At 34.3% G+C, this 13,175-nt stretch overlaps 2 protein-coding genes across 3 annotated transcripts; both read left to right on the top strand.

Moving 5' to 3' along the window:
* Nucleotides 1-395: 395 nt before the first annotated feature.
* LOC105971065 (calcium-dependent lipid-binding protein) lies at nucleotides 396-4,327 on the top strand. 2 transcript variants are annotated; one of them, XM_012995913.2, is made up of 11 exons: nucleotides 396-889; nucleotides 1,064-1,165; nucleotides 1,579-1,629; nucleotides 1,747-1,867; nucleotides 1,991-2,112; nucleotides 2,203-2,301; nucleotides 2,410-2,490; nucleotides 2,575-2,657; nucleotides 2,762-2,987; nucleotides 3,067-3,231; nucleotides 3,786-4,327. In XM_012995913.2, exons 1-11 carry the CDS (start codon nucleotides 785-787, stop codon nucleotides 4,134-4,136), a joined length of 1,506 nt encoding a protein of 501 aa, XP_012851367.2. In that variant the 5' UTR covers nucleotides 396-784; the 3' UTR covers nucleotides 4,137-4,327. The 2 variants fall into 2 exon arrangements, with proteins under 2 accessions (XP_012851367.2, XP_088670267.1); XM_088814141.1 differs by having other exon boundaries at nucleotides 634-889; nucleotides 1,579-1,867.
* Nucleotides 4,328-9,117: 4,790 nt separating this feature from the next.
* On the top strand, nucleotides 9,118-11,793 carry LOC105960529 (putative carboxylesterase 8). The gene is made up of 2 exons (XM_088814142.1): nucleotides 9,118-9,775; nucleotides 11,038-11,793. The coding sequence occupies exons 1-2, from the start codon at nucleotides 9,263-9,265 to the stop codon at nucleotides 11,620-11,622; spliced, it is 1,098 nt and encodes a 365-aa protein (XP_088670268.1). The 5' UTR covers nucleotides 9,118-9,262; the 3' UTR covers nucleotides 11,623-11,793.
* Nucleotides 11,794-13,175: the final 1,382 nt, after the last annotated feature.

Raw genomic sequence — 13,175 nt, 5'->3', positions numbered from 1 at the left:
CAACTAAAGTAACAAAATATTAATTTTAGTAAGAATAAATAAAAAATTAATTCATTGATCCCCAATTTTTAGTTTTGAAATCATTTTATAAATTGATTATTTCTTTCCTCCTTTTAAGCAAGTAACTGACACGACGTCGTTGACTTTCTTATTTATATAACAGTTCAAATTCCTTCCAGATGGACTTTTTCTTTTTTATTGCATTTAATTTGAGTAATTAATTAATTTGATTTGAAAATATCAACGTTAACACTGATTGGAAAAATGAGAAATTAATTAATAATAATTTCGTATTCATTGTTTACCAATCTCTGAAAAATCAAAGTAAAACACGTAAAAGCGACACGTGGAGGACTTTGAGAGGAGAGAGAAAGATAGAGAGAGAGAGAGAGAGTAAATCAGTAAATGACGAATAGTAGTATAAACACAGAGATATATATATACATACACACAACTCGGTGAGTTGGCTCGCGGCAAAATACACGCACAGTACACCTTGACCCAGAAATCCAAAATTCAATCGATTTTTTTCATCTAAATCACGTTCGACAACGACGCATGGAATGAATCGACGCCGGTTCGCATATTGGTGGTGAAAAAAATTGATTTATTGATTGTTGAAATAGTTAATGCAACAGTAATTATTCCTCTGTGGTTTTTTCGTAACGCAAATCTCCGATTAGTAGTTTTGTGTGAAAAAAAAATTAAAATTAAATTCCTTTTTCGTTTGGGGGAAAAGGAAAAGGAAAAGGAAAAGGAAATCGGAGTTTGAGAAATCGGAGAAATGGGGTTGATATCGGGAATGGTGATGGGGATGCTGCTCGGGATCGCGTTAATGGCGGGTTGGAAGTACATGATGACTCATCGCAGCATTAAGCGTATTTCTAAGGTCTTCTTCTTCTTCCTCTCTTTTTTTTTTTTTTTTATTTTTTTAATTAATTTATTTATTTCCTTCAATTTCTGGAAATTACTTCTTCAATTCGTTTTTGTTTTAAAATTAATTTTTAAAAAATGCAAATTCAGAATATGTATTGGAATCTTATAATTGTGTATGATTGAACAGGCAGCTGATATTAAATTACTGAGCTCACTGAAAAGAGACGATCTACGGAAAATTTGCGGTGAGAGTTTTCCTGAATGGATTTCGTTTCCTGTTTTCGAGCAGGTTCGAATATTTCTTCTTCTTAGTTTTTTTTTTCTGATTGTGTTTGAATTGAAAGTGATGAACATTTGATATAGATATCGTACGGCGGATGATCGTTTTTGCCTCGTCTGTTTCTGCGTTCGTTTATCGTTATAATTTTCAAATTTTCGTGTTTATATGCTAGTCAAGCATTGATCGATTTTTACTTCGAAGTTATCGAATCATTGTTACGAAATCCAGCTACAACGACTTGTTATAATGCGACTTGTATTGCATTTTCACTTGGTACATTGACGTTCAGAAAAGTTGCTCTGCATCGTCATCAGTGTCACTATATACTTATGACAGGGATTTTCGTATATCATTTGTTGGTAATAATAATCAAATATTACTAATTAGGTTCATTTGATATTCTGTTTTCGATACACTTTCAGGTGAAATGGCTGAATAAACAATTGAGCAAACTCTGGCCATTTATCGCAGATGTACGTTTTTCTTCTTTCCGACTCGTCAAAATTAGAAATGGTTCTGATTTTCCTATATATTTTTATAAAAAAAAATCGGTTTCGCGTCAAATGAATTTCTTGAAATGCTCGTCTCAGGCAGCAGAAGTTATCATAAAAGAATCCGTTGAACCATTACTGGAAGATTATCGGCCACCAGGGATTACTTCATTGAAATTCAGCAAATTGTCACTCGGGACCGTGGCTCCTAAAATTGAAGGTCACAAGCTGTTAATATGTTTAATCTTTTAATGTATCGTTAGTTTTTTCATATCTTTCTTGCAATAACTTATTCGATGTGTTTTCTTACCGCTTTGAATATGTAATAACTCGATCCATGCAGGTATTCGAGTTCAAAGCCTTAAGCAAGGTCAAATCACCATGGATATTGACCTTCGTTGGGGCGGTGATCCAAACATTATTTTAGGCATTCAGGCCGCACATATTGCTTGTATTCCGATTCAGGTGACAATGTTTTTATCTTAAATTTTTTTATTTTTTTAATATATAATTGCAATATGGAGCTAAATACGAAATTTTATTTGTTTGTTTCAGTTGAAGGATCTCCAAGTTTTCACAGTAGTTCGTGCGATTTTCCAACTTACAGACGAAATTCCTTGCATCTCTGCAGTTGTTGTTGCTCTGCTAGCCGAGGTTCTTTCTTAGCACACTTATTAAATCGCTTAAGCCTTTATTCCAATCTCGTGATCGATTAAGGCTTGTCAATTTTTTTTATTTATCTAATTTTTTCATGTTATGCAGCCAAAGCCACAAATTGAGTATACTCTAAAAGCCGTCGGCGGAAGTTTAACAGCTCTTCCTGGACTTTCGGATAAGATCGAGGTAAAAGTTTTGATATTTTTCCCTTCGTAGTGGAACGAATTTTTCTTTATGATTTGGACTGAACCGTAATTTTATGCACGCAAGGATACCGTAAATTCAATCGTAACAGACATGCTTCAATGGCCTCACAGGATTGTAGTTCCTATTGCCAATAATGTAGATATAAGGTGACTACTTTTTTTCTACATAGCTTTCTTATTACAATTTCTTTTTAATTTTAATTTAAAATTTTAATATAATAAATAAATTATATTGTATTGAATTTTTGTAGTGATTTGGAGCTCAAGCCTGTTGGGAAGCTTACAGTAACTATCTTGAGAGCAAATGATTTGAAAAACATGGAGTTGGTCGGAAAATCTGACCCCTACGTCGTTGTGCACATACGCCCGTTGTTTAAAGTGAAAACGAAAGTTATAGACAACAATTTGAACCCTGTTTGGAATGAAATGTTCGAGTTAATCGCAGAAGATAAAGAGACGCAGTCTCTGATATTGGAGGTTTTATTTTATTGCCGTGGGACTTTTTTCCGTTTTGTTGTTATTCGGTTTTAATGAAATCTTCGTCTTGTCCGAACAGGTGTTCGATGAAGATATTGGAGATGACAAGCGATTGGGAGTTGCAAAGCTGCCGTTGATCGAGCTCGAAGCTGAAACATCTAAAGAAATCGAGCTAAGGCTGCTTCCTTCGCTCGATATGCTTAAAATCAAAGACAAGAAAGATCGAGGCACTCTTACTATTCAGGTATGTACACACAAGGATTTGAAAAACATTGATCAAACGAATCAATTCGGGAAATTGATAAAGAAGGGTGGAAATTTGAAACGAAATTTCCGATTCCGATCCAAAATTTTCTTATTATGGAACAATATTTTTCATTCTGAATCCAAAAAATCCGATTTTGATTTTAATTGGAATTGCAAAATATACTAGAGTCCGATTTTCAATACTATTTTAATTTCCGAAAATTCAGATTTTTTCCCGAAAAGCTACACTTATAGTTACAATTTCAATAGTATTATGCATTTTATATTATAGGTGACTAATAATTGGAATTTCCCAAATTCTAGCCAATTCCGATCCGAAAATTTTCAATTTCGCAACGTGTTTTGGCATTCCAATTCCGGAAATCCCTACTACCACTTTTCAAATTTTCCGATTTCGGAGAGAAAAAATCAGAAATTTTTCGAAAGTGATAATTTTGATCCGATCCATCCAATTTCCATGTAGATGCAATAAACTCTTTAGATAAAATCCTAAAATCCAAATGCAAAATTAAGATATTGTTATGGGTGTAGGTGTTTTATCACGAATTCTTGAAGGAAGAGCAATTGTTTGCTCTAGAAGAAGAGAAGAGAATATTCGAAGAAAGAAAGAAACTAAAAGAAGCCGGAGTAATAGGAAGCACCGTTGAAGCCCTAGACGGAGCCGCCTCTGCAGTTGGCTCCGGCGTCGGTATGGTCGGCAGCGGCATCGGTGCCGGAGTTGGCTTCGTCGGCACCGGATTTGGAGCCGTCGGTAGTGGATTGAGTAAAGCCGGGAAGTTCATGGGCCGTACCATCACCGGCCACCACTCCGGCGGGTCCCGCCGGAGCGGCTCCTCCACCCCCGTCCATGAGAACGGAAGTGTGAAGACCAAGTCGAGTTGATTATTTGTCGACGTGGAATTTTTTTGGTATTTTTGCCGTCCACACGCACGCACCCGTACGGGTGTGTGTGTTTTTCTCGGTGGAATGAATAGTGGATTATTAATTATTATCCAGGTGGCATGTAATAGACCTATGTTATCCTTTTTCTCCTAAATTAGTATTTTTCGAAAGTTATTTTCACCACTATTTAATTTGGTTCCAATGCAAGTTTTTTTTTTTTTTTCTTTTTCTGATGAAAGTTGTTCGGGCAAATTACGACCACCCACTAAAGTAAAATTAAATTATGAAAAATTCTTTATTTTTGAGTTTTACAACTACTCATCAATTATGTATTTTCTTAAACATTTATTTTTAAGGGGTTAAATTTATATACTGGACGGATGGTTTTTTTGTAATTTGTCAAAGTTATTTTCACGTCTAATCAACTTTATTTTAATTGTAAGGATGTATCATGAATCATCTATATTGTATATAATGTTGTCGATTGGCGTGGCATAATTTCTGTTCTTCCTCTTTCGATCTTTAATTGAAAAAAAAGGAAAAAGAGAAAAAGAAAAAGAAAAGCAATCAATCAATAGAAAAGTAGTTCTAGAACAAAATCAATATGCCAGCTCAACTGGTATTTAATATCACACAATTTTGCAGGATGTGGATTGTATGGAGATATGTTTGGTATAAGATGTAGACCTCTCAAAATTCAATTATTTTGAAAGAAATTGTGAATAGTTATTATATAGATTCGTTCCCAACAATCTTTATAAAGGTTTCTTGGAAAATATATATATATATATATATATATATATATATATATATATATATATATATATGTCGAACATTTTCGAATTTAATATTCAAATTTCGTTCGACTAATTTGATTTGTGTCCATAGAAATTGACATTGTAAACCTAAATTGCTAGTAGTAACTCCACAATTCACACAATTTTAGGGGAAGGAGAGAGAAAATAGGGTGACTGATGGGGTGAATTTGGCAAATGGACCAAATTCATGGTCGAGCTGGATCACAAAAAATGTCAAGTCTAATTTAAAAGCCCGTCTCGAACGATAATTCTAAAGGAGGCGTTTAGAAGTAATCTTATCTAGAAGATTCCTTAGCTTGAAAGGCACGTTGTTCAAAGATACGAACATCGTGAGACCGATCTCGTGACATGAAAATAGTCCATCAAGTTGGAATTTCGAATAATCTCGTTCTTTAAGGAAAATATGTCCCATAACTAAGGAATATGGAAGACCTACCAACGGTGGACTTTGAAAACTCTAACCTTATATATAGGTCCCGTGAAGAAGTCGTTCAGAAAAATATACACTAGAGATGCACGTTTTCTTCAATAATTATCTCTTGAAAACCCTAATTCCAGCGAGAAGCTCTTCTTCAAAGAACATCTCCATAATTATTACAGAAAAACGTAACCGCGTACTAAGGCCATGTTTGATTACCACTGAATGCCCTCTGAATGAGCAATTTCCTCTTATTCGGTAAGCATGATCTCATTCAGTGTGTTTGGGTTGAATCTCTGAACTTAATATTTTACCTCTTAGTGGTTCAGCCAAAAACCATTCACTCATTCGGTAAGATGTGTATCTGAATAAGTTTTGAAAACATAAATTGTTGAAGCCAATAATAAATTATTATTTTGAAAAAAATAAATATGTAATGAATCAATTAACGGGGACAGTGTGTTTGAGTTATTATTATTATATTTATTGTTATTGGCTTCCTGCTAGTACAATCGTATTTGATGATAGTACTTATATATACATTTAATATTTGACTTTTAATTTTAATCTACAATTTTATTATTTGTCATAATATTCTAAATTTAAAATTTATTTATATATATACTATTCAAATTTAATTTATAAATATAATTTCACCATAAACAAGTTTATAACAAGAAAATAATATTATTCAATCATTATTGATATTCAATTATCAAATGGACTTAATTGTTCAGTATTCAGCATTCAGACACAAGTCTTATTGATTCAGATACTTATTCAGCATTCAGCATTCAGTGCTTAATCTTGTCAAACGGAGCCTAAGTCATGCGACGAAGGACGATCGACGGAAACACACGACCAAATGATCATTTTCTTCTCATTAATTGGTTCAAAGAATTCTTGATTTTTTCACACATCCAAATATGGTCCCTAACCTACCATCATTTTAGAACCCGACCTAAAAAATCCTCCTCGTTTTATTTTCTTCTTTAAGATGAAACATAGAGTATGACAAACTGTAGTGGTGGGCCCCACACAATCGTTTTACATGGGCCACGTGGAAACATATCGTGAAGAATAAAAGTAAGTTGGGCCCACAAATATTAATGCTTTATCAACAACCAACCCAATAATTGTTAGCCTCTTGGGCTGGGAATTGCGATATTACCTTTTTATTAGTCGTTTGTGATTTTAATAAGGGTAAATTACAACCAACCTCATTAGGTATGGTCAATTTATAAAAAACCCCTCTTGTTTAGATAATTACATCTACCCCTCAACTATGATTTTGTCTTGCACCTCCATCCTTATGGTGTCAAATTCAACATAACCATCTAGATTTCGTGGAATGTGCTCTAGTCTGTACTCGTTTTGCGTAAAAACACAGTTCCTGATGCACCACAATCTGATATATACAAGCCGAAAAACACATATTATGATCACCTTGCTTCAAAATGTGGAGTTCGGATGGAATAAAACGGGTACAAATTAAAAGTGATAATATTCCATATAATCTCGAAGATTCCACTAAATTTGAAACCGCAAGGGTGGACGTTTAAGTAGTTTTGTAGTTGAGGGGTGGTTGTAATTACCCAAACAAGAGGGGAGTTTTCGTAATTTGACCATACTTTAGGGGCGTTGTAATTTACCATTTTAATAAATAAAATGATAAATAAATCACAATTTTTAGAAAATGCAATATATTTTATTTAAAAAATAAAAATATAATTGACAAAATATTATTTTTGTCTAAAGTTTCACATCGTTAATAAATAAATAACATGAATTTATTAGATTTGCAATTTCTTCGTCGTTGGACATGAATTGGACGCACGATGATTATAGTCGCGTTTGGAACGTGTATATGTATATTCCTAAATAACCCATTAAAAAACTTGAATTCCACCTACAAAATTAAAGTGTCGACATAACATATCGAATTTGGATCGTTAGACGCTTGCTTTCCTGCTCGGCCAACTAATTAGGTTAGTTAACGAAATGGTCCCTCCGTAACCAATTATCGATAATACCAAATAAATAATTTTCATTTTTCAGAGGTTTTAGTTGGCGTAAATAATTTTCTCCGACATTGGTAAATTTCATATTTGTATTTATATGGGAAGAAAGGGGAGAAACATATATTATTTCACTTAATATGGACAATTTCATAAAATTAAAGAGTTTTGGGCCCACCTTTTAATTATACTCTCATAATTGAGATACCAATGGCGTGCATGATATTAGCTGGCATCAACAGTTATAAAACATAAAATAAAATAAAATAAATAATTATTATATATATTATGAGCTCTCCATGTGATTTTCATTTAGTACACGTCCCCACAAAAAAGTTGCTAAAATATGTATATATATTTATATTTTTTCTATTAAAAATTAAAAAAAAATATTAGTATTATTTTATATTCTAATAACTAATAGAAAAAAAATAGGGTAAATTACGGCCACCCCGAAGGTGTGGTCAAATTACGAAAAAACCCCTTTTGTTTAGGTAATTACAGCCAACCCCTTCTTTTATATATTTTTACATAAAATTTATGTAATTCACTTATTTACCGAACCAAATCGTATATTTAGTTCAGTAAACGTTATGAAATATTGCCTTATGGAAATTTCAGTTCGGTATTACCGAATTAACATCCCTAAATTTACCTCGGAAGGGGTCTCTTCGTAAAATAATACATAGTTGATTGAGGTGGCTGTAATTAGCCGAACAAGAATGGAGTTTTCGTAATTTGACCATAACTCAGGGTGGTAGCCGAAATTTGCCCCAAAGAAATATGATCTTAGATAATAGAATAGAGAACTTATAAAATTTGGGGGGTGGGGGAGTGTAAAAAGCACAGATTTATAAAATAATATTCCAAAAAGTAATTATAAAAAAAAAAATTCATATTAAGTTTCATCCTATTTTACAAGCATATATTGTTTCATATACAAAATGGTGACTATTGTATGAATGCAATAGAGGATATATTATTGTCCTAATTTTATTCACTTATATGTAGTTAATTATAAGTGTAATAATGTAGACAAATGTAGGGTTAGGTCCATATATATGTCACGTACAATTAAATTTCGAAATTGATCACTCGTACTAAGTAGTTGGCCAAATTAATTACTACGTACTATTCATGACTTTTTTCATGTAACTAAAGAACTAAACCAAAGTTACTCGTAAATGTGATATGAATTCGGTTTTGATATGACGAACCAAGTCTGAACACATATTTTTTAATGATGTGTGTTATGAAACTCGACTCACATTCGGGCTCGATCAGAAGAAAATTAAATATGTATGAAAAAAAACCCTACTCGAGATCGACTTTTTGCTTATGAGAGACCAAACTCAAATGCAACTTTTAAAGCAAGGGAAAAAAAATCAAGCACTTGTACAAATGTGCATTCGTCTCGACTCTATTCGCTTACACACCTAATTCCGCATAAATATCCTCTTTGAGCTCGATCAACTCTATCGATTATCAAAAAAAACTCAAATATAATTTCGAAAGTTAGCTCATAAGAAAATAAAACAAACATACGTTCGTCTCGACTCGATCCGTACAAATTGCACGCATTTTGTTTGAATTCAGTTTGCTAATATAAAGAACCAAATGTGAACACACATTTTCATTTCTTCGATAAATTTTGAAACTCAGCTCCAGTGGGTCCCGATTAGTGATAATTTTATTTAATTAAATTTGTATTAAAAACAGACACGTACACTCGAGCTCAACTCTATTGCTTATGGGACCAAACTCAAATATAATTCAAAAAATTTAAAACTCACGTGAATTGCATGCCCCTCCTCCCCTTTATAAATCCCTCAAATCTTATAACAAACTTCAAAAAAAAAAAGAAATAAGAAAATGGCTAAACTACTATTAGCCAATCAAATCCTTGTTATAATCTTCTTGATTGTTGCTTCGCAACAATGGCAGCGCGCCGAATCACAGACGCACACGTGGCAGGAGGCCTTCAAAGCCCTGGGCATAGCATGGAACCGCGACGGAACCCTAAACAGGACCATCCAGATTCCGATGGTGGACCCCACCCCGTACGAGGATTCCGCCACCCCATCTCCGACGGTCCTCTCCCAGGACATCCAGCTCAGCTCCAAGAGCAAAGCCACCGTCCGCCTCTACGTGCCGGCGAACCCGCCAAAGAACAAGACGCTGCCTCTCGTCGTCTACCTCCACGGCGGCGACTTCGTCCTCTTCAGCGCCTCCACCGTCATCTTCCACAACTTCTGCAACGACATCGCCGAGTACTTTCCCGCCGTCGTCGTCTCCGTCGAGTACCGCCTCGCGCCGGAGAACAAACTCCCCGCCGCATTCGACGACGCCCTCAACGCCATCTTCTGGGTTCAGAACCAGGCTAAGGTACTAAATTAGTTGATCTTCATTTTGGTTTTTGTTGTGTTTTAATTGCATTTTAGTACCTTGTTTTATCATATTGCTAAAACAGTCCTCATATTATTAAAGATTGCCAAGAAACCCTCTATATTTTTTTTTTCTTTTGAAACATAAAACCATCTAAATATAGAGTTTCTATTGGAGTAAATACATAGAGGTATTAAATACTATTAGGTGTAGAAATTGGAATGAATTCCGATCTCCTCCGATCTCGTTTTGTTCCCTTTTTCTTTTAATCGAAATCGGAATATATATAAGATTTTGATCTGATTTTAATTTTTGAAAACTGCATTTGTAATATTCATATTATTATGTGTCTTATATTTTATAGATGACCAAAAAATTGGAATCATTTGAATGCCGCCAATTCCAGTAAAAAAAATCAGATTTTGGAACGAGTTTTTTCATTATAATTTCTGTTTTTACCCAAAAAAAAAATTAATTGAATGGAAATTAATTTTTCATTAAAAAAAATCTGTATTTTTTCTAATGAAGTGTTGCTTCTGCACAGATCTCTCCGATTTTCACCCATAAAATACGACTATAAACCCAATTTTTTTTTCTTTTAGGTTAAATTACACCTACACCATTGAGATATGCTAAAATAACTTTAAGGTCCCTATAGTATTGATAATTGCATCCACACCCCTGAAATAATTACCGGAGCCAAGATTTCATGTCCTCAGGACCGATATGCACTATATTTGTTTCCCACGTAGCCGTTAATGCTACTATAGATGAAAATTTATAAATCTTATATAAAATAATTATGATTTAAGAAATGTTATGATAACTATATATGTGACCTCCTATCTCTATGTCGTCTCCACTACTGTCTGAAACAATAGTCCGTTAGAACCTTAACATAATAAATGATCCAATGAATAATTTCAGTTAAGGTTTCTGACAATGTTTTAGGGGTTACAGTTAAACCTCTATAAATTAATACAATCGGGACTAACAAAATTCTATTAATTCAGCGAAATATTAAATTATCGAATTAATAATTTAATACGTTTTCACCGAGTCGGGATCAAAATAAGTTATTATTTAAACAAGGTTATTAGTTTATCGAGTATTAATTTACCGAAGTTCTACTGTAGTTGTAATTACTAATTACCAATACCAAAGATACCTTAAAGTTATTTTAGCCTAGCACAGGGGTGTAGGTGAAATTTACCCAATAATTGTAGTTATGTTTATTTTTTTAATTTAAAATTAAATAACAGGGAGTGGGTGGGCGGGACCCATGGATGGAGTTCGCCGACTTCTCAAGAGTCTTCATCCTCGGCAGCAGCGCCGGCGCCAACATCGCGTACCACGTGGCACTCCGGGCACTCGATTTCGATCTCCGGCCACTCAAAATCAAAGGCCTCCTCATGAACCAAGCCTACTTCGGCGGCGTACAAAGAACCCAATCGGAGATCAACCTGAAAGACGATCCCTACGTGGCACTGTACGTTAACGACGTTCTCTGGTCGTTAGCTCTGCCGTTCAACTTTAACCGGGACCACGAGTTCTGCAACCCGATCTCCGGCGGGACCTACCTCGGCCGGGTTTTCCGGCTGCCGAAGGTGTACATCAAGGGCGACTTCGGCGACCCGTTAGTTGACCGGTCGATTCTGTTGGGGAAGTTCTTGCAGTCTTGTAAGGTGCCGGTTTATTACCGGTTCAACAGCGGCGGGTTTCACGGGATCGAGCTGCAGAATAAGTCGGCGGCGCAGCAGCTGTATAATGATATGAGGTGGTTTATTGATGATGTTTATACCAATTTAAACTCTGAGGATCTTTCTAATCTTCATGCTTCTTACTGACGACCACGGCAGCAGCGGCAGCCGGCGGCGGCGGAAAATCGACGGTGGGAGTTGGTTAATAAAGTTGTCTTGTGTGAGATCGGTTTCGGGTTTTTTTTTTTTTTTTTTGGTTTGTCCTTTGTACTTGGAGTTCATGATTAATAAGTAATAAAATATACTTATGATGAATAATTATACTGGCGTAAATTACGGTTACCACTGAGGTAAGATTAAATTATAAAAACATATATCGTGTTTGGGTAATTATAATTATCCCTCTCAATTATGAATTTTTTTGTTATGTCTGCCCTTATGATGTTAAATTCAACATAATATTCTAGATTGCGTGGAATGTTCTCTAGCTTGTACTAGTTTTGTGCAATAATGCAGTTTCTGATGCGACATAATCTGATATTTACAAGCCAAGAGACGCATCTTATGATCATCTTGCTTCAAAATATGAAGCTCGATTGGGGTAAATCGGACACAAACTGAAGAATATTCCATATAATCTAGAAGATTATACTAATTTGACACCACAAGGGTGGGACGTGTAAAAAAATTCATACCTGATAGTTGGTTGTAATTATTCAAACATAAGGATTTTTTTTCGTAATTTGATCTTACTTTAAGGATGTCCGTAATTTACCCTTTCAATAATGAAAATATTTTTTTTATCGATGACACTTGTTTAGTAGAAGAGTGATTGTAATTACACAAACATAAGTGATTGTTTTTAATTTGACATTACCGAAAGGGTGGCTGTAATTTACCCTGCAATAATGACAAGATTTTTATGTCAATGACACGTGTTTAGTGACAATAATCATTGTTTTATCATATCTAACACGTGGGCCATGTTAGACATGTTTTGAATCCTACCACTTCTTTAAAAAAAAATCTACACTACCTATTAAGCGACTATTTCGAAATCAAATATTCTATCGGCGACCATCAAACGACCCCAAAAGTTGAAGTGGCAATAAAATTTGACGAAAGTTGGTCTTCAAACATTCGGTTTTAAGGTCGATAATGGACCGATCCAACTCAATTTCAGTCATAATTATGCCGAAGCCATTTAAAAAAAATCCAAATTGTTGCTAAAACCAAAATTTTAATTTTATTTATATAACAAATATTAGCCCAATAAAGAGTAGACGAGCCCAATAAATATTAGCCCAATAAAGTAAGCAAATCATTGGCTAACCCAATAAATATTAGCCCAATAAAGTGAACAAATATTTGCTAAACAGAAGCAATTATTTACATTCTTGGAGAATCTAATCACACAGGAATTGCCTGATTTATTTCGCATCCAAAATTTCAAGGATGTTCAGTATCAATTTTTCTTGTTCCATATTATCTTCGTATTTGTTTAATTATTTCATCTGGTTCTTTGTAATTGTTTAATTATACGTGGCCTGATTTTAGGAATATTCTTTTTTTAGATGATAATGCCCTTGTCCTCTAGTTATTACTCCCTCCGTTTCTAAATATGTTGTTCACTTAGGCACGAGTCTTAAGAATCTCGATAAATATGTCTTGATTTTAGAAAAATAGATATAGATAGACCA

Source organism: Erythranthe guttata, chromosome 14, assembly GCF_056151865.1.
Source record: "Erythranthe guttata isolate IM_541 chromosome 14, IM_541, whole genome shotgun sequence".
In the NCBI taxonomy this organism is placed as follows: Eukaryota; Viridiplantae; Streptophyta; class Magnoliopsida; order Lamiales; family Phrymaceae; genus Erythranthe; species Erythranthe guttata.
This window is presented reverse-complemented; position numbering and strand designations above follow the sequence as displayed.

Bases quoted from the DNA above. Each gene is read 5' to 3' on its own strand.
- LOC105971065 (XM_088814141.1), top strand. From the start codon at position 785: ATGGGGTTGATATCGGGAATGGTGATGGGGATGCTGCTCGGGATCGCG. The intron at 1,868-1,990 runs GTCACAAGCTGT...CGATCCATGCAG, and splicing joins CGTGGCTCCTAAAATTGAAG to GTATTCGAGTTCAAAGCCTT. The intron at 2,113-2,202 runs GTGACAATGTTT...TGTTTGTTTCAG, and splicing joins TTGCTTGTATTCCGATTCAG to TTGAAGGATCTCCAAGTTTT.
- LOC105960529 (XM_088814142.1), top strand. From the start codon at position 9,263: ATGGCTAAACTACTATTAGCCAATCAAATCCTTGTTATAATCTTCTTG. The intron at 9,776-11,037 runs GTACTAAATTAG...ATTAAATAACAG, and splicing joins GGGTTCAGAACCAGGCTAAG to GGAGTGGGTGGGCGGGACCC.